The 18915-nt window shown below is 38.0% G+C and overlaps 1 protein-coding gene across 1 annotated transcript; it reads right to left on the bottom strand.

The window, feature by feature from the left end:
- Positions 1–450: 450 nt before the first annotated feature.
- On the bottom strand, positions 451–17357 carry LOC101917967 (ADP-ribosyl cyclase/cyclic ADP-ribose hydrolase 2). Its single transcript, XM_005232127.3, has 9 exons — positions 16966–17357; positions 13021–13150; positions 11810–11945; positions 11244–11326; positions 10559–10635; positions 8363–8455; positions 6248–6334; positions 5675–5734; positions 451–1716 (listed from the first exon to the last, which is right to left on the bottom strand). The coding sequence occupies exons 1-9, from the start codon at positions 17130–17132 to the stop codon at positions 1602–1604; spliced, it is 948 nt and encodes a 315-aa protein (XP_005232184.1). The 5' UTR covers positions 17133–17357; the 3' UTR covers positions 451–1601.
- Between the last annotated feature and the right edge of the window lie 1558 nt (positions 17358–18915).

The raw sequence follows: 18915 nt of genomic DNA, 5'->3' as shown, positions 1-18915 counted from the left end.
CCTATCTGTGAGCCTCATACGCACTATCTCTACAGCCTGCGCTTCAGAATGTGTCACGATGTGATCTGCTGTGGACAACTAGAAGACTGAGCAAAATTGCTTGGGTTTAGTTATCTGAGCTGTGGGTGTCACAAACAGATACCTCTATTCTGGCAGCTGCTGCTAAGGACAACAAAAATGAGATGTTGAAGGAACTTAAGGACTAGTGTTTCAGCATAGGTAGGGAACAATTTTGAGGCATATTAGACCCCAGATTTTCAAAGGTCTGTAACTTCTGATTTCAGTACTTTTGCAAGTGTCTGAAACAGACACAAAAAACCTTCAGACTGGAGCCTAAACCCAGCTGTGACACAGGCAAATGCAACTATGTCTGTAACGTAAAGGGATTTGCAATAAAACCAAATTGAAGACTGTTACAGGAATGGAAGCCAGACAAATAAGCAACAACAACACATTTTAGATATTTTATCTTTCAAACATACAACATGATACAGTTGTACCAGGGACTGAAAGGATGTAAACCTACTTTGGAGTCCTAAATCAGATGCACTGAGATAACAGGAACGTCTTATCCCAGCTTCTTGACAACCAGCTAATAGAAACAAATAAATAATACAGAAGCTAACAGAGAATGTGCAACAAAACTCTACTTAAAGTTGTTTTTCTAGAAGAACAACTACATTTTTCCAAAGATTTATGTGTCATCTTGTTAGCTGGATGCCTTGGTGGTTTAGAGGAGCATCTAGCTGAAACACTTTGATAATCTACAAAAGTAACTCAAGAGACCTTCAAAATGGCAGTTGCTCTCTCAATATATTCTGAAGCATGCTGAGTTCACTGCAAGCAGGCAGATGTCTGACTTGGCAGGTTTTTGTCTGAATTTGATAGGCCCTAAATCACATCATGGTGATCAACCATCATATTATGGTGGAAAACCTGAGGAACCTTCTCGACCTGGTATTCCTGATTATTGGCTATCCAGTGGCCAGGAAACAGCCAGCTGAGGAACAGCCATGTGGATGATGAAGCAATCGATATGTGATAAATAGTGTATGTGAGTATACAAGCCAGAATCTCGATGTATGATAGTTTCAGGTAAGTCTGCCCCAAGTATTGGACCACTTATGAAAATGAGTTTCATTTTTCCACTGTCTCACCTATTCCGTTTTGTACCAAGTGAGAAATCTAAGCTCCCTGCCATCTGAATTTGTATTTCCCCTTGCCAAAACACAATAATCAGACAGTTTCCAAGGCCAAACGCTAGGACTGTTTTTACAAAAAAGTAAGCTGTGTAGAGATGTATGACAGGCATAGCTTCACTTTTCTTTCTGAAATATGTGTACAGGAAGTCTTCTCAGTTTAATTGTGGAGAATAAGGATAAGAGGAAATAGCAAGGGATTTCTAGTCAAGAAAAGGAAATGAAGGGTAGTAGCAGTAGAACAATTTTTGATACTAAAAGTAGTTTGTATCTAGATAAAAGTATGCAGGGGTTTAATATGCAGGTTTCTCAGTCCCAGAAGTAGGGCGAAATTGCAGACAGAAATTAGTTGAAGCCAAATTTATAGCCAGCTAAGACAGAGTGTGGATTCAGTTGATTAACTTAGTACACTAAAGCAAATCTGAACAAAAAGCCTACAAAAGAAACAATCATGAGCTTGTTCCAGCTGCCTCTTCTGTCTGAAGATACAGGTCCTCTTTGTGCTGCTGGTGCAGATCTGAGGAAAAGAAAACAAACAGGATGTTCACAGCACAGAGCTGAGTTAGGATTCTTTTAAGTATCAGGGGGTTGTTGCCAAGGGTGAAGTTTGCAGTCCAAGTGCTAAGCTAGAAGTTTCAATATAAGAGCTTGCCACCAGATTCCTTTTGGCTGTCATGATGTTATAAACAGCGTATCTGTTCAAAACCTTCAAAACCCTGGCAGCACTCCATTCTACCTTAATACCTAAGCCTCCTTGTCTCTCCACATCCATTTACTGTCTCTGGCCTTATGCTTGAGATTGTATAGAGCATTTCTAGAGAGCAGCGATCCTAGAGTTCTATATATGTATTTTACAGCACTTGATACAACACTATCCAGATCCACTTCTAAGTCTCCCTGACATTGCAATAATGCAAGTAATAAATACCGCTGCTAGTAGGTTGCATCTGGCGTCCTTTCTGCTTATGTTTGTAAGTCATCTGTGCCATCTAGTGGGTATTTTTTTACTTACAAGTTTTTTTCAAACTGTCAACAAGCCCGTTCAAATTTTGACTCGGCAGGAACACAGTTCAAGTTTGGAGAGGAGTTAAGGACTCTGTCACCACCCAAGAAGCCCCAAGTACATTACAGCACCTTCTAGGCCATCCCTCTGCTACCCTGACACAGCCCTCTCCTTTGGTATGCCAATGTAACAGGAGTTGCGGTGACAAAAAAAAGTCACTTGCACAACCCTGGTGGTTTTGGGCTCAGGACGTTTTTCTCCAGATGCAGAGATGGCAGTTATCTGTCTTGTAACAGCAAACAGCCACTGTGAAAGGGGACACAACAGAGGCTGCATACCTAGTCTCACTATTTATTATGGGAATATGAACACGGAGTGTACACTAAGCATACACACTCTGAAAGAAAACCTTTTCCTAACACATACACACTCTTAATATTGATACCCCTACTGACCAAACTGTTCCCGTGTCAGTTAATGGACTATCAGAGAGCAGGGATCCATCCATGGAGAAAACAGATGTAGAAAATAATCATCAAATAATTTATATATATCTGCTTAAGGCTCTTTCTGAAAGGGCAGCTAATTTCAATGGAGATGTTACTGCAGAGAAGTAAGTGATTTGGGGAAGACCGTAAATACTCATTGGCTTGAAGTATTTTAGCTACTTCAATTTCAGGGAGAGGCAATGATAACATTCAGATTGGGAAGCTCTGTCTTGATTAGGGATAGTACAGATATGAAGTGAATCAGGCCTATCACACTGCCATACATACGGGATGGAATAGAAGGCTCGGGAAGGGAAGAAGCAAGGAAATTTTTCCTAAAGAAGGAGATTAATGGTGAGTTGCTTAGTAGTTACCCCAGGAGAGTATGAGACTGGTGCTTAGAATATGCTAGTGATCATATTAGTTTAAGTACTGACATGGATGGAAAGGAAGGGGTGGCTGCTCCCCTGCTTACGTACTGCAAGCACTATATGGTAATACTGGAAAAAGCCAGTAAAAAAGCCAAAAGCCTTCTTATTCCGGTTTTCTCAGCTGAGGAGTGTACTCACATCACAGAATTTTGAGGGAAATGGTTTAAAACGTGGAGAAGAGAAAAATCTTCTGTTAAGAGTTCACAATATTATATTTTTTAAAGTCCTGTAAAGAGCATTTTCTTCCTTTTTGTTAATATTGTCACCACATTCACAGCTGCTGATTTGCACAGGACAATTGTATTTTATTTTCACACATGAACAAAAACCTTACCATTTACTGGCAGAACAAGGAAACCCTACCTTTAATTCACCATGCAAGTGGTATCTAGTAACAAACAAATGCTTTAACAGAACAGAAAGCCTGTTCCATGATCTACTACCTAGGAGTCTGGAGCTATCAGTGATACCTAGAATGCCACTGTTTTCATCACACAGTTATAAGCTGGTGCTGGGATGTAATTTGAATGTAAGAATGATGTTGTTGCATGACAGGTTGAGTAAAAGCTTTCAGTGATCGGCAGGAACAGAGAATTCTCACTTTCTCCAAAAGGGTGTATTAAAAACTGAATGTATGCTGCAGAAAGTGATATACACCTTTTCTGCACTGCATGAAGCATTTCTGCCACAGAGCCAGAGGCAGGCAAGCAGGAGTCCCACCTCTCTGCTGCCATAACAAAATCAGTTTTTTCATAGAAGAAGTTATCATTGCAGTATTACGTAAGTATTAAAATACAAAAGAGTTGCTGCTGTTTGAATTAGGCAGAAAGGACAGTAGGAGATAGATTTTCAGCATCTTTGTGAGCGACATGGACAGTGGGATTGAGTGCACCCTCAGCAAGTTTGCTGATGACACTAAGCTGAGTGGTGCATTTGGCACACTGGAGGGAGGGGATACCATCCAGAGGGACCTTCACAGGCTTGAGAGGTGGGCTCATGTGAACCTTGTGGCGATCAACAGAGAATGGATTGAGAGCAGCCCTGAGAAGGAGGAGTTAGAGGTGCTTGTGGACTAAAAGCTCAACACGGCCTCACAATGGGTGCTTGTAGCCCAGAAAGCCCACTGGGTACTGGGCTGCATCAGAAGAAGCCTGACCAGCAGGTTGAGGGAGGTGGTTCTCTCCCTCTGCATCACTCTTGTGAGACCCCACCTGGAGTGCTGCGTTCATCTCTGGGGCCCGCAGCAGAAGGACCTGGACCCGTTGGAGTGAGCCCAAACAAGGGCCACAAAGATGATCAGAGGGCTGGAGCACCTCTATGAAGACAGGCTGTGAGAGGTGGGGTTGTTCAGCCTGGAGAAGAGAGGGCTCCAGACAGACCTTATAGCAGCCTTCCAGTACCTAAAAGGGGCTTATAAGAAAGATGAGAACAGGCTTTATAGTAGGGCCTGCAGTGATAGGACAAGAGGTAATGGTTTTAAACTAAAAGAGGTTAGATTTAGTTTAGGTATTAGGAAGAAATTCTTTACTGTGAGGGTGGTGAGGCACTGGAACAGGTTGCCCAGAGCAGCTGTGGATGCCCCATCCCTGGCAGTGCTCAAGGCCAGGCTGGATGGGGCTTTGAGCAGCCTGGTCTAGTGGAAGGTGTCCCTGCCCATGGCAGGGGGGTTGGAAGCAGATCATCTTTAAGGTCCCTTCCAACTCAAATCATTCCATGATTCCATGTGGCCAAATGTCTGGATTATGCAGAGAACAACTCTTATGCATCTATGTATCCTGCAACTTTCCAAACTGTGAGGAAGTTTTCATATTCAGGTATTTGAGTACCTTATATGTACCTATACATGCAACAGCATATAGATTAAGACACTTAGCCACAATTGAAAACAGCCATCTTTACTGTAAATTCACTGAAATACATCATAAATTAACTTAAACCTCTTTATAGAATAAAGAAAAACATGAATAGGAAGGGAAACTATTAAAGCTTAGTCTGGGAGTGATGCTTGTAAGAAAGGAGTATCTCAGATGTAATTTGCATTCTCTGCAGATAACCTACAGGCGGCCTAAGGTAAATACATTAAAATATAGAAATTGGGTTTACACACAAAATGGAAGATTAAAAAAAAAACTTTCTCAAAATTTGGAGCTGAAAGTTCCAGTAGCTGGAGAAATGTCCTTTAGATCTGTTGTCATTTGTCCTACAATTTCATTATTCAAGGAAGAATGCCAATGAAAGCAATTTCAAATTTGTAATAGATTTTGCATCAGAACACTGATAGTTACAAACTTCATTCATACTATCATTGATATACAAGGTGACTGTATATTAAACCTGATCTTGAACAGCAGGTGCTCACAGACTATTTTGCACTATATTTGTAGATAGAAACTGCTTACTTAATACACAGCAAGTAATAAATTCCAGCATAAGTATATTGCGCATGGGTGATATATAATAGATGATAGAGGTGGAATCTGTTGAACTGTTGATTTCTGCATTATTTATTTGGTTGTAATGACATTGAGGATGGACTGGATTCCTTTTACTTACGATGAAAGGGTACACTTAGAATCATCAGGATAATCCAGGCAGAGTAAGAGCATTACAGACCTGTAAAGATACAATTTTATTCAGCATCTTTCAGGAAGAAAACTGAGGAAAACAAATGAAAAAAAACAAATGAAACAAAGTCAACAGTATTACCGTGCCTAAAGCTTCCCTTCAATTATATTTATCCCACAACCTATTTTGTGAATCACTAGAGCTGTGAATACTACTGTGAATAACTAGTAATTCTGCAGATATTCAACAGTAGTTTTTTCTGTTATTTAGATTTTCAATCCGAATAAAGATTTTAGAGTGAAATGGAACACACGACACCATATTCTGTGTCTGACAATGGGTAAGTATAATATTCCACTTAATTATACAATACAGTGTAGTGTTTCACTCAATTCACAGGTGAAAAATGCTAAGTTTGAAAAATGTGACATCATCCCTCCAACACCCCTCTTACTGAAGACACAACATTAATGGCAATTAAGTATTGGAAGGTAAGAAACAATTTAAAATAGATCGGGTCCTTCTCTAAATACACCATATTAATGAAGGATTTTCACTTACTTGTAATTGTCAGTGCAGGTGACGTCATAACCAAGGGTTTTCAGCCTGTTTTCTAGTATCTTTACACTATGAGTTCCACAGGATTCTCTGTAAGAAAGGATATTAATACTATTGCAAGTCTTTTATTATTTAATTTCCTTTCACAGAACCTGATGGAATTAGTAAAGTAAACCCTTATTACTTTGCCTCTTCTATATTCCTTAAAACCTACAGAAAACTGGTGTACATCACTATTTATAATGCTTCATTTGCTTACAGTCATTTAACATTTTATACTCAGTTTGCAGAGACTAGAAGATTGGCTTCAGCCAGTGTAGCATTTGCATATTCTATTAACCAATATTCTCACCTTTAATATTTCACTGACAAACAGAAAAAGAGCTAAATAATTTTCTAAAATAATAACTGTTTCATTTGTAATACTCTTTGGCCACTATTTAGGTGGTGCTAAAGGTGATGCTAGCTGTCTTTACAGAATAAGTTGGTTATAATAAATTGGAATTATTCTTGTTAGAAGTTTGTTCTCTGTCTTGAATACAGAAAAATAAAAAAACGCAAGGAGAAAGAAGAAACCAGAAACAATCCTAAATGCAGCTTCTGTGCCTAGCACTGATTTTTTTAATTTGTGGCCCAATTAGCAAAAGAAAGTTTAGCACAATACAGAACCTACTGAGACCTCTCAGACTCACACCACCATCAAGTATTAAGGCCAGTGCTACTTACACATTGTTTAGTAAATATTAATGAGTAAAGAAATAATATGAGGACTAACAAAATCATTGTAAAAAGCAATTAATAAAAGCACACAAATATTCCCATGCATCCATTAACATTCAGTGGTTGTCTGATTTTTTCTTTGTAATATGGGCAACTTTTGCAAAGGTGAGCTGTATTTTTTTTTTTCTAAAAGGGTATGATTCTCTGATGTAAAGAGAAAGGCTGAAAAATGCTAATCTGAACTATGTTTTGTAGACTCCACAGCATATGATGAAATATGTGGTCTGGGTCGGCCATGCCAAAATTTAATGAAAGAAAAGCAAAAGGAGATAGAAAAGAGAAGAGACAAAATGTAAAAGGGAAATGACACAAAATGAATGGATGCAACTAAAAAACACTGAAGCAAGAACAGAAGCCTCATGCTCCTAAAAGTGCAGATGACACCAGGGATTCAGCCACCAGTGGTGGGTATGGTGGCATCTGAGTCCATTTCTCTGGCACTCTTCACCCAGGCCAGTTTTAAGACCAATGAAGTACCACCATGTTATGCTGAACTATAGGGACCTTGCAGATGGTTGGGGTTCCCCTACCCCTGATTCATCTATGTACATTTGCAGGGATCCTCACAAAAGCTATAATGAAAAAAATATTTAATTCTTCCTTTAATCAGTCCCTAGTTAATTTAATCAGAAATTAGGACTAATGATTTAATTTTTTTAACTTCAAAGTCCGTTTTCGATGATGTTTCTGTTGAAAACTTACTTGGTCTATGGTATTTACTAACAGGCTATGCTGTTTGGAGTCATCTGTTTTGTTTTGGTTTATTTATCTGTTTGGGTTTTTGGGGGCTTTTTTGAAAATTTTTATCATTTTAATTAAATTAATTTTAAATATCAAAATTAGACCTTTCTAAAGCCTGAATTTTATTATTGGATTCATTTTAAGTATCAAGAGTAAACAAGACCCCCGCATGGTATTTCTCTGTTTCCACTAATTTTCAAACAGTTAAGGTAGGTGAAAACGAAAAGAATGCATATGGCAAGGCAAAAGAAATATTCCATGTCAGCATTTAATCAGAAATTCAGATTGAAACATTTCTTAGTAAAACTGTACATGCTATATGTTCACTCAAGGTCTGAGATCCACACGCACATCTAACCAAGAGTGGATACCAGACCTAATGTTAAAATTTATTTATACTTTGTCTAATTCTGGTATTCCTGTAGTCTTTGGGAATGGCAGGGTATGCCTTCTCTGTTAGTGAAAGCATCTAAAATGCTTTCTGAAACTAAAATATTTTTAGTTTAATTGCTATGCAAATATAATCAGACAGCTAAGGTGAAATTTTAAAGACAGGTCCAAAAAGGAGAAATTAAATACAAATAAAATGTAACTTACATATCTGGTCCTTCAATATCATCCACAACCCAGATGACAATTTGTGAGATTTTGTCTTTCTGGAGATTAGGTATTTCATAATCTGCAAAAAAACTATTGCAAGAAACAATTTTTTAGAACTATAAAGAACATGAAAAATTAACAAATTTTTTCCCTTTTGTATTAATGAAGGCTCTGATCCTGCTGTAGGGTATGGGCTTGCTCAATTATACATTTATAACTTCTGGTTACAATCAGACTCAACACAGAGTAGAAAAATGTGATTCACATTCAGAGTGTCTTGTCTGTCTTCAAAGGTCAAAGGCATTTAATCATAAATTTTGTTTTCATATTCTTCAGCTTAGAGGGGCTCAGCTAAAAGAAGGCACAACTTAGAGGTGAACCAGAATGAAGTGGTCTTTAAAAAATGCAAAAACAAAACAAAAAGCATTTGATACTTAGTAAAAGAAAAGGTAATTTTTGTGGTTACTGCTTTTAGACACAATTACAATTTTGCTTTAAATAAAAAAATAACAGCCACAAGACAAATATATTTTTAGGTCACAAATCACAGTAACGTGAAGTATTTGTCTAAGATATATAAGATCATAAGGGAGAAACTTCTAGATATGTCCATCCCTAGGCTAGGGAATCTTCCCCTTTATTACTTTGTGTAAATTGACTTTGATAGGTATTTAAATAACAATTAAACCAAGATAATAAAATGGCAACTAAATAATCGAATCATAGAATGGTTTGGGTTGCAAGGAACCTTAAAGATCATCTAGTTCCAACCCCCGTGCCATGAATAAACTTTGGAAGTGGCTTTGAAATTCTTGAAAACAGACCAGAGAGATGTTTGGGAAGACAGACAGATGTTTCAGATTACCTTCTGCTATCAACTATTCATCCCTAAGCCTCTTTCAAACAAGACCTCTTCAACAAATTCAGTCATAAATGGACCTGAAAATACCCAGCCAAGGAAATAGATGGATTAACTGACTTTGTATTTTTTTCTTGGCAGGCTTTGTTCCAGTGGTGGAGATTTCACTGGTCACAATACCTCCAGACAGGCAATTCAGGGAAGTGGTAGAATGAATTTATGTGTAAGAGGTTTCTGAAATAAGGAATCTGTAAATTAACAGAAATAAGGTATCCGTTTCTGATATAAGGAATCTACATTGGATTCTGGTCATTAACCTGCTGCCAGCTATTATCATCTGCAGAAGGCCTGATCCCAGCTGACCACCTGACCAAGGAGACCACGTAAGTCTTCTCGATAGCTGAAAGACGTGTATAGAGACGGACCTTTTAGGGGACAGAGGTAAGTAGGTAGTAGGTGTTTTGGAACATGTGGTTCTTGTTTCTCTCCTATCTGGAGATAAAATTCACTTTCTAATGATCACTCTTAGTCCTCAGTGAGTACACAGGAGGAGGATTTGTTTTATGGATGTGTAAAATATGGCGGGTTTTAGCTGCCTTGGACAGGACAGTTGCTGAGGTAAGGACAGTTGTATTTTTCATCAAAGGTACTGTCACTACAGCCACATGTTACATAAAAGTTCTTAAGGATGTACTTTTACAATAAATTTTAAATATAGGCTTAGATGAACCTCTGTATAGTGGTACCCTTGTAAATCAGGGAAAGTATATCTATCCTTAATATATAAGGGAATGAGGAGAAGAGGAAACTAATCCTTGCTGTTATCCTTCTCAACAAGCCTTTTTGCTTTCTTAAACCATGATGGATCTCAAACTGCCTCCTCTCTTGGTCATGGAGAAATAGCAGGACAAAGCACTTTCCCTATAGAACTTCACAAGTTTGCTCCTAGGCTGGAGACAAGCTACACTCCTTGTAACAATAGCCTCTCTTTGGAGACTTCCTGAATAGAAATTGTGTAACGCTTATCTTTTTGAGGACACACATTTTGCTGCAGGATGTTGGCTGACTTGAAGGCTGCTTTCAAAGAGCATATATCCTGCTTGTCACAGCAGTTTGTGAAATGCAGGAGTCAAAAGGATTGTTTCAACACATTTCATGTTAATTCCTACAGCTGGGGACAATTACAGTTGTCCCCACAACTCAGCAGACTTTTATGCAACAGGCTCTTTCAGCTATACTTCCCATGCTTTGTGCAGCAGAAGACCCAAACAACTTGTTGACCCTTTTTTAGCAGGCATCAGACCTTGCACACATAAATAATTCAGTTTTCTTACCCTGGGTCTGGATAGGCTCCTCCAGCTGCAGAACCATTCAACAATACATGTATCACCCCAGAACTGTGCTGTGCATACTGCAATACATAACAATTTCTTTCAGAACTCATCTTACAGATTTGTTATATGACAGTATTGTATTTCAAGCAACAATGACCAAGGAAAAATTTTACCAAGAAGAATATCAGAACTGTGAAAATAATACCAAAGTAACACACTAGCAGGTCACTGCAAGAAGGAGAACAAGAGCTAAATAGCCAGTGCATGAATTCAGTGCATCTTCTCAAACTATTTTCTCACACCTATGAATAGTTTCTTCAGCATAGGAAGAAAGCATTTTGGCACATTGTGTTGGGTTTGATCTGTGAATAAAGGGTTTCCACCAAGGCTGTCAAATGTCTCTTAGGACCATATTCTGTAGGCAACTAGTGTGCTTATTGTGCTTATTACATGCTTAATATATATTAACAAAGCTGACACAGAATTTTAACACATTATGTAGCTAAGATGAAAGTTAGATTCCTCTTGCTAAAGCACTGTACCCAGTCTAAAAGAGTGTATTTGTATCAGAGGAAATAATCTAGCACAGTTACAGACTTAAATCTGTTTTGATCTGGCAACGTTTTCCTGAAACACCCAGGACACACACACTAATGTACAAAGTCAGCACTAATGCAGTATTTACAGTGATTGAGGCCATTCTCCAGAAAGATTCCACTGCATTGTTTTCACATTCCTCTGTGGTAGGGCAGGATTCATAGTCCAGTGCTGTAGGAAGACATGTGATTTGTGCTATTAGAGAGATGATAATGATCATAAACAGTGACCTTAGAAAGCAGTTAAACATATCTGCATGTTACTCATTGAACATACAAGATGGTCTGACATAACGCTGAAAGCTGACAGTTGCATTTTTTGCAATCATTTTCCATCCTTTGCATTTTACACAAACAGTGACATTCTGTGTATTCAATAATTTGGCTGAAACAGCTCTAACTCTGTATCTGGGATGCAAAAAGCTCCACATTCAGAGGACTGAGAAGGAAATTTATCTCCTGTGCAGCACTGTTTAGATTTCACTGTGTGGTTCCCTGACTGCAATGTTAAATATTCACAGAAAACAGGAGAAAATGAGACAGTGAAGCTATCCCCTTCATGGGGCGAGAGTAAAATTAGCTCCTCCAGAACACAGCAGTCAGTCTCCGTTATGGTTTTACAGACAGATGTTTAATATAGCACTCATCACCTTACCAGCACTGTTTTCCTGCCCACACCAGTTTAGAAAATCTCCAAAGAAGCCAAACAGAGTATCAGCCAGAGACATGTAGCGACGGCCTCTGCCAGCAAAGCTATTGACTAGCAGCTGATTATTTTCCCAGAAGAGAGACTATATAAAAAAAAAAAAAAAAAAAGGAAAAAAAAAAGAGAAGAAATGAACCATCACTTGGGCATGGGCACAATGAGATTATGGGGTGTTGAAAACAGTTTAAAACATGCTTTGGTATTTCTTTCAAAATCAAGCTAATAACCACCAATGTTAGCTGTCTCTTTAGAGGAACAAAGTTTGTTGGGGTTTGGGGTTTTTTTTCAGTGGTGCTCTGGCCACTAGAGGCTTGAGGGGCATTCATACCATGGTAATTGATATAAGCCTATATTAAATATAGTTAGGCCAAGCTTCTTCTTTCTCAGCAGACAAATTTAGGAAAAGGGAGAAAAAGGGATGACACATATTTATAAGCCATGTATATTTTACCAGAATTCTTTCACACTGCTATGTTGTGGAAAAATCATCTGTCTAGTTCTATTTCTGTGTTTGAAAAAAATCTTTCATGAATTAAGCTGTGTTGACGGGATTATTTGTTGGTTTAGCTTTTATCATTTAGAAATAAGGAGTAATTGTGCTAGAGGAAAACCTGCTTTAAAGCACAACCTTTTAGAAAAGGCCAAAGCACACATTCTGATGAGATATGACGGCATGAAGAGCTGTCTTTTTTGCACTTTCACGTCTCTGCAGCTGCCAGCACATCAAACCCTTACTTTTTCTAGCATGCAATGACATCCTATCTCATTTCTGCTGATGCTTGTTTAACATGTCAATGTTTAACATGTCATTGCCCTGAGACTTGGCTGTGAGGAGTGGAAGCAAAAGGTGATAGCAGACAAAGTCTTTGCAGGCAGGGCACCTAACTTGAGAAAAAGTAGAAATCCAGGCACTACAACAGAGCTCCTGGCACTGTGGTATGAAAATAAAGAATGTGCTGAGAAGTTACTGCAAAAAAATAAATGCAGTCAAACACATTGAAAAATGCCATCAAGCCTGAGCTTAGTTTGTAAACTACAGACAGGCCAAAAATAATACATCCTGAGTCAGCCACAGAATGACTCTCGGTCAGTTTTGAACTGTGTCATGGAAAATCTGCTGGATGTCACAGGATTGTTAACTCAACATCAAAAATCATTACCTTGTTAGGTGGAATTTCGTGCAATGACAGGTTGATAAATAATTCATAGTCCTTAGGTAGAATGCTGCAAGGATCCTTGTTAATAAATGCATTTTTAAACGCTTCCCATATCTCTGAACAATTCTTCTCACTGTAATCATTGAAACAAACAAATAGAATTGTTTTTTCAAAGCAGAGCATGAAAGTAATTTGTTCCCAACTTCTTCAGATTCCCAAATTAAACCCCCTACAAGGTTAAGATAGAGAACTGAAGTCAGGCTGGTAGAAAACTTGCAATCCAGGAGAGCATATAGATCCTGTCTTTTCCTGACTCCTAACAGCGGGAGATTAAGAAGTAGCAATGAAAATATTAGGATTTACAATGTGGAATTAGAAGTAAATCAAGAAGGTACAGTATACACAGTGAGATCACTATCCAGCATTGTAAAAATACTAAAGAAAACAGCTTGCTTTGAAATTTTCCAGATTCAAAAAGCCATTTCAATTAAAGCGTAGGTAAATGTGCAAAGCTACTGGAATGTAAAATTAGTCTTAAAATGTTAGATTCAATGCAGGAGGAGTTACTAAAAAGTTTTGATGGTAGAATAATGGTTTTGACCAAGACATTTCTTCTGTGTATATAGGCCCTAGGGTTATGCAGTTTTACCTCGCTGGAATGAGTATAGTGACCATGTGGTACCTGTACTGTCACTGTGCAGGAGCTACAAGAATGCTGTTAGGATTCAACATTCAAACTGCTTGTGAAGGGGGGCCTGAAATAAGATGCTAGGCTGTGCACTTCGATAGTTCCCTTCTGCCAGCTCTGCCTTGGGGACAATAATCTCCTGCAGAAGGCCAGGCCAGGCCATCTAGGGTTGGAAGTGTTTTATCTCTCTGGATTTGCAGGATCTCATCTGTCACAGCTCTGAGCCTGCCTGGAGTAATTAAGAAGGGAATTGCTTCTTTCACCACTTTTCCACAGTACCTTCCCCTCATACGCTGTGCCAATGTTTATGCCAGAAACACTGTGCAAAACAGAATAGTGTATTTTATATGCATACAGCATTCCTAACGCCAACAGCTGTAATTGCAAAGCTGTAGCTTGAACAACAGTAGTCCAGGCAAGTAAACCAAACTTTGCCATTACAGTGTTTTGCTCATTTGATGTCGTCCATAGACAGCAGGGTTTCTGGGGGCGCTTCTCCTAATGAAATTCTTTAACGGGCTGCTCTGTGATGCTGAATGTCACAGATAATTTAAAATTAAAGGACCCCTTGTGATGAGCTACACAGCTCCCATGCAGGAAACTGACCAGATTTTTACAGCAATCTCTGGTTATGCTTCCAACTGTATAAAAAAACCCCAATGTATTGTAAGCAAATATGGGATCTTGATCTGAAAATCCTCAGTAATGTAATATGACCCTCGATTCGTAGTTCCAATGCTTAAATAGCCTTATGTGATAAAAATATTTGCACCTTACTACTGATATCAAGCTGTTAAACTTCAGCTTCTAACTTTCTATATACTTGTCTCATTCTGCTAAAGAGCTGTCTACTGTAAACACTAACTTATTCATGCTAGTACTTGTAAATTATTATCAACTGAACTCTTAATATCATTCTTGACAGTTGAATCCAGAAGTAATTTTCTGGTTAATTCACATACTGCATTTTTTTTTTTCTTCATGTCTTCTCACCCAGGTTTGAACAGCTCGTAAATCAAAAGGATTATTCTGCTCTGTTACTCAAAATTTCTTAGCTCATAAAAATACTTTTTGAAACTACAGAGTAGGGAAGGGAAGGACCGTAGTTCAGGGCAATTCCATCCAAACTCAACAGACACTAATAAGGTGTATTAGATTTATTTCATAGTAGTCACTCCAAAAAAATTATGTTCTACAATCTTCCATTATATAGTTCAAATAAAGAAATATGGGGGATATGCACTAGAGGAATATTTGTGTTATATAGCATATTCCTCTTAGAAAATTAAATCTCTCACTTCTATATAACCATAACATTTTGTAAAATGTCTCCTTTTAACTACTATTTTGCATGTTCTGTTTTAAAGTAAGGGAACGTTTTGCATACCTTTCTATAATCGTCTTTATGCTTTAAGTATGTTGCAGTGTAAAGACATGCCTTTCTAGCTTCTTAGTTTCTTTGCTGTTAGCAAAGTACTTTTAAAAAATTATTCTATTTGCACATAAATTCAGAAGCAAAACCTATCCAGGTGGCTATGTCTCTGTAAAAGCTATCCTGGGGGCAATTAAGAAACAGACAATGAACAGAAAGGGTTATAAATAATTTGAATATCTGTTTTGCACCTGTGCAATATGAAATTTCCATTTTGTTTATATTACACTATTTGCTTATAGACCTAAGGGAAAGAGAAAAAACCACATAATATGAAATTAATTGTGCAGCTCTTCTTTTTACAAGGCCATTTTGGGCCTTAATTCAGGAAAGCAGTCCTAACGTCCAGCCTGGCTTCATGCTATTCTGAGCAAGAGTACTTTGAAGAATGTGTTCAGACTTCTCAATTTTAAAATTATGTTGTGAAAATGTCACAGGAATTAATTAGACCACAAAACTGCCATAAATATAGACATAGACATAGAAATACTTTTAAGAATATTTTATTTATATATAAAGCCCAAATCAGTTAATGAAGTTAGCATTTCCACAGTAACCATCCTTTATGTTGCTCATTTTAGTGTATTCTGTATTAATAGTGTCCTGCTTCAGATACAAATGAAGCGATATCTGTTAACTCCAAGAATAACTCTACCTATCTAAAGCCTACTGCAAGACCAGACTTCATATGCTTACACAACTGTTACCTGATTTACGTTTTCACAGTTTGTATTATACATTATATTGTAGGTGTGTAGAAATCTATAGTTAGAAGTGTACTGGCACCTTCCATTGTGACTTGTTTATAATTCTGCCAAACTCGGAATTGTTCAGCTGAAATTTTAGTACCATGTTGCTGGCATTAGGATATCTTTTTCATTCATGGAGACACGAACCAAAACACTTCTGATAACTTTGGAATGTTATTAGGAAGAAACATATTGTTTTGCCTTTGTTAAAAGCCGTGAACCTGTTTTCAGTCCTGTATCTTCCTCTTTTGCAGCAGGAAATGAAAATGGGAGGTTGGGGGAAGGAGGTGATACTTGCTGATACTATGCAACACAATCTAACCCCGTTTAAGATCACAATTCAATGCTGCAGGAACCCTGCCAAGTCCTCTCTGCAAATACCTCTTCAAACTATCAGGAAAAAATTTAGGGGCAGAATAAAGGACTGAACTCCAGGAGACTGTCCTTCTTAGGGCTTTTTTCCTTTTCACTGAAGACCAAACAATGTAAGGAAGACAGAAAAAGTGGCATTTTAACCAAGTGTCTGACTTAACCTCCAGTTCCGGGGAATTAACACAATTCAGTGAAAGCTCATGGTAATCATACTTCAGCAGCTGATAACTTTTTCCAGGTTAACCTGATTTTTCAGGTGGATGAGCTACACAGTCTCTTTCAGTACCACAGGATAGCTATAGTGTAGTGCTTTCCTTCTTTACATGACCTGACATACAAGGCATGTGAAGTAAAGCTGGTCTTCCCAGGAGCACTGTCAGAGATTTGGTACTTCAGATACACTATCTCCACCATTTCTGCACGCTGTTCTCCTTACAGAATATTGTGGCACTAGTGTGGGGGAGGGCAGGGGGGGTGGGGTGGGGAGGGAAATGTGAAATAAAAAGTTGAAGGATTACAAATCTTGCCTTAATTACACTATTTTTATAATGACATCCACCAAAGTTCATTTTTTGTTTCTAGACAGCTACAAGCATGTTGGCTTTGATAGGATTGCTTTCATGGCTAGGAGCAAAACATCAGGCTTCTGATGAATAGCCATTCTGTACAGAACATAAAAAACTAATCCAGAAACAAGCAAAACTTACCCAACAGCAGGATTCACAATTCTAATATAGTCATAGCATCTTCCGATGACAATATTTTCCAGGTTTAGCGTTGTACCTTCGCCTTTCCATTTCTTTCCCTGCACTTCTGAGCTGTTCATAAACAGTACAGAGACTAGCAAGACAGACAGAAAAAGGCTTTTCATCATGAATTCTTGACAACCCAAGTTCTTCAAAAAAAAGAAAGAAAAAAACCCCAAACCAGTGTTAAATGACAATCTAAATGGAAACCTGGAGGCCTAATGTTTAAGATTTTCAATACTGGCTATAGCTTTGTACACAAAAGATGAAATTAGACCGTAATCTGAACTTTGCTGGAGACTGCAATCTAACTGTTTCCTGGAACGATCGCAGCACAGGGATACATCACTTCCTCATGTCTGTTGCCCCTTCAGAAAAATAAGACTTTTACGGTCACGGTATTGCCACCTGGTGATAACTGGGAAGAATTACAATGTATTTCCGTGAAGTGAGAAAAAGCCTGTAGCACTTCAGTATTTACAATGCCTTAGGTCGGCTTAATATTCATGGCGACGCTACACCTTTCTAAAACATCACGGTGCTTAAAACATGCAAGTAACATGTTTCAGACCAGTTTCTTTTAATTTTAAAAAGGCTATACTTTTTGCACATATTTCTCTAATGGCTGAAAAACATGCTGAAATACATATCAAGAAAAAAAACCCTGAAATATACAGGTAATGATTGCATAAATATACAAATTCTCAGGTGATCTTGTATTGCACAGGGGTAACATTCGTCAGCCCTTTTCCCAGCTTTCCCCTGGATACTGACAGCAACATTTTGGTGTGATGATACATGTTTAAAGTCTACATGAACAAAACCACCCTGCAGGCAGGAATCAATCATAACAAGAACCAAAAGGATTCAGACATACTTTCTGTGCACTGAAGGAATCTCTTCAACTTCTGTTTACTCTTATTCTTCCTCCAGCATCTCTTCCCTAAGCACTTTGTTAGATCATCAAATGGCATCAATTAATCTAATCTTCACTGTAACTGTTCTGTGGTATACACTGCTGCAAATACAACCACACTACTTTTTTTCCCCCTTTTTAAAAAAAGAAGTATTTTTTCAACCTTAAGAGTAATTTGCCAGTGGACTCATTTCTGAGGAACATTCTGGCTCTTTTTCTTTTTCCATTAAACAAGCTCCATGCCTCAGTGAATATATATATCTTTATTATTTATGTACTTATTTATATAGTGTCATGCTTATATTGATGCACTGGTACTCAGCTGATGGATTTTGCTGAAGGCAAAATCTTGCTAATTATCCAGTAAATTGCTGATGATGGATTTCTCCTGTAAATGTGACAAAAATAACCAGTTGGTTTGTTACCTGCAGCAGAGTCTTCAGGAAAGCCAGATTTAACCAGAAATGGATGTGCAATGTTGTGCTTTATATGGTGGAAACACAGCAAATGCTGTACTTCAGCTACTTCTCTGATGCTTTTTCTCCCTATTTCTCTGAAACAAGGCCATGCCGATAGGGCACGAGCATGTTAAACAGTTTCAAGTCACTGCTTTGGTTCAGGATTAGAGAGTGCAATAATCCATGCAAGTAAACATTTTATTATTATTATTATTATCAGCTTTGCCGCAACCAAATTTTGTTCAGTAATTTCAGGGCTAACAGAAACTAGAGCCATCACTGATGCGGTCTATATAGAACAAGGCAGAAATTGTTACTGATTTTTGTTTCAAGACTAAAACTTCTGCTTAAAATAGAAGTTGAAAAAACATAAAGATAGATACAGAGTTTATCTGTATTTCTCTATACAGATAGAGCCATTGCGGCTTTTCTCCACGCACGCACCAGGTTAGAACTCACCAGCTTTGTGAAGAAGATGTGGGTGCTGCTCATGGTGTTATCCAAAAAAGGAGACGATCTGTCGTAAGATCCTTAGAG

The sequence above is a fragment of the Falco peregrinus genome, chromosome 2, assembly GCF_023634155.1.
Source record: "Falco peregrinus isolate bFalPer1 chromosome 2, bFalPer1.pri, whole genome shotgun sequence".
NCBI classification, from domain to species: Eukaryota; Metazoa; Chordata; class Aves; order Falconiformes; family Falconidae; genus Falco; species Falco peregrinus.
Note: the sequence above shows the minus strand (reverse complement) of the source record. Positions and strands in the feature narration are given on the sequence as shown.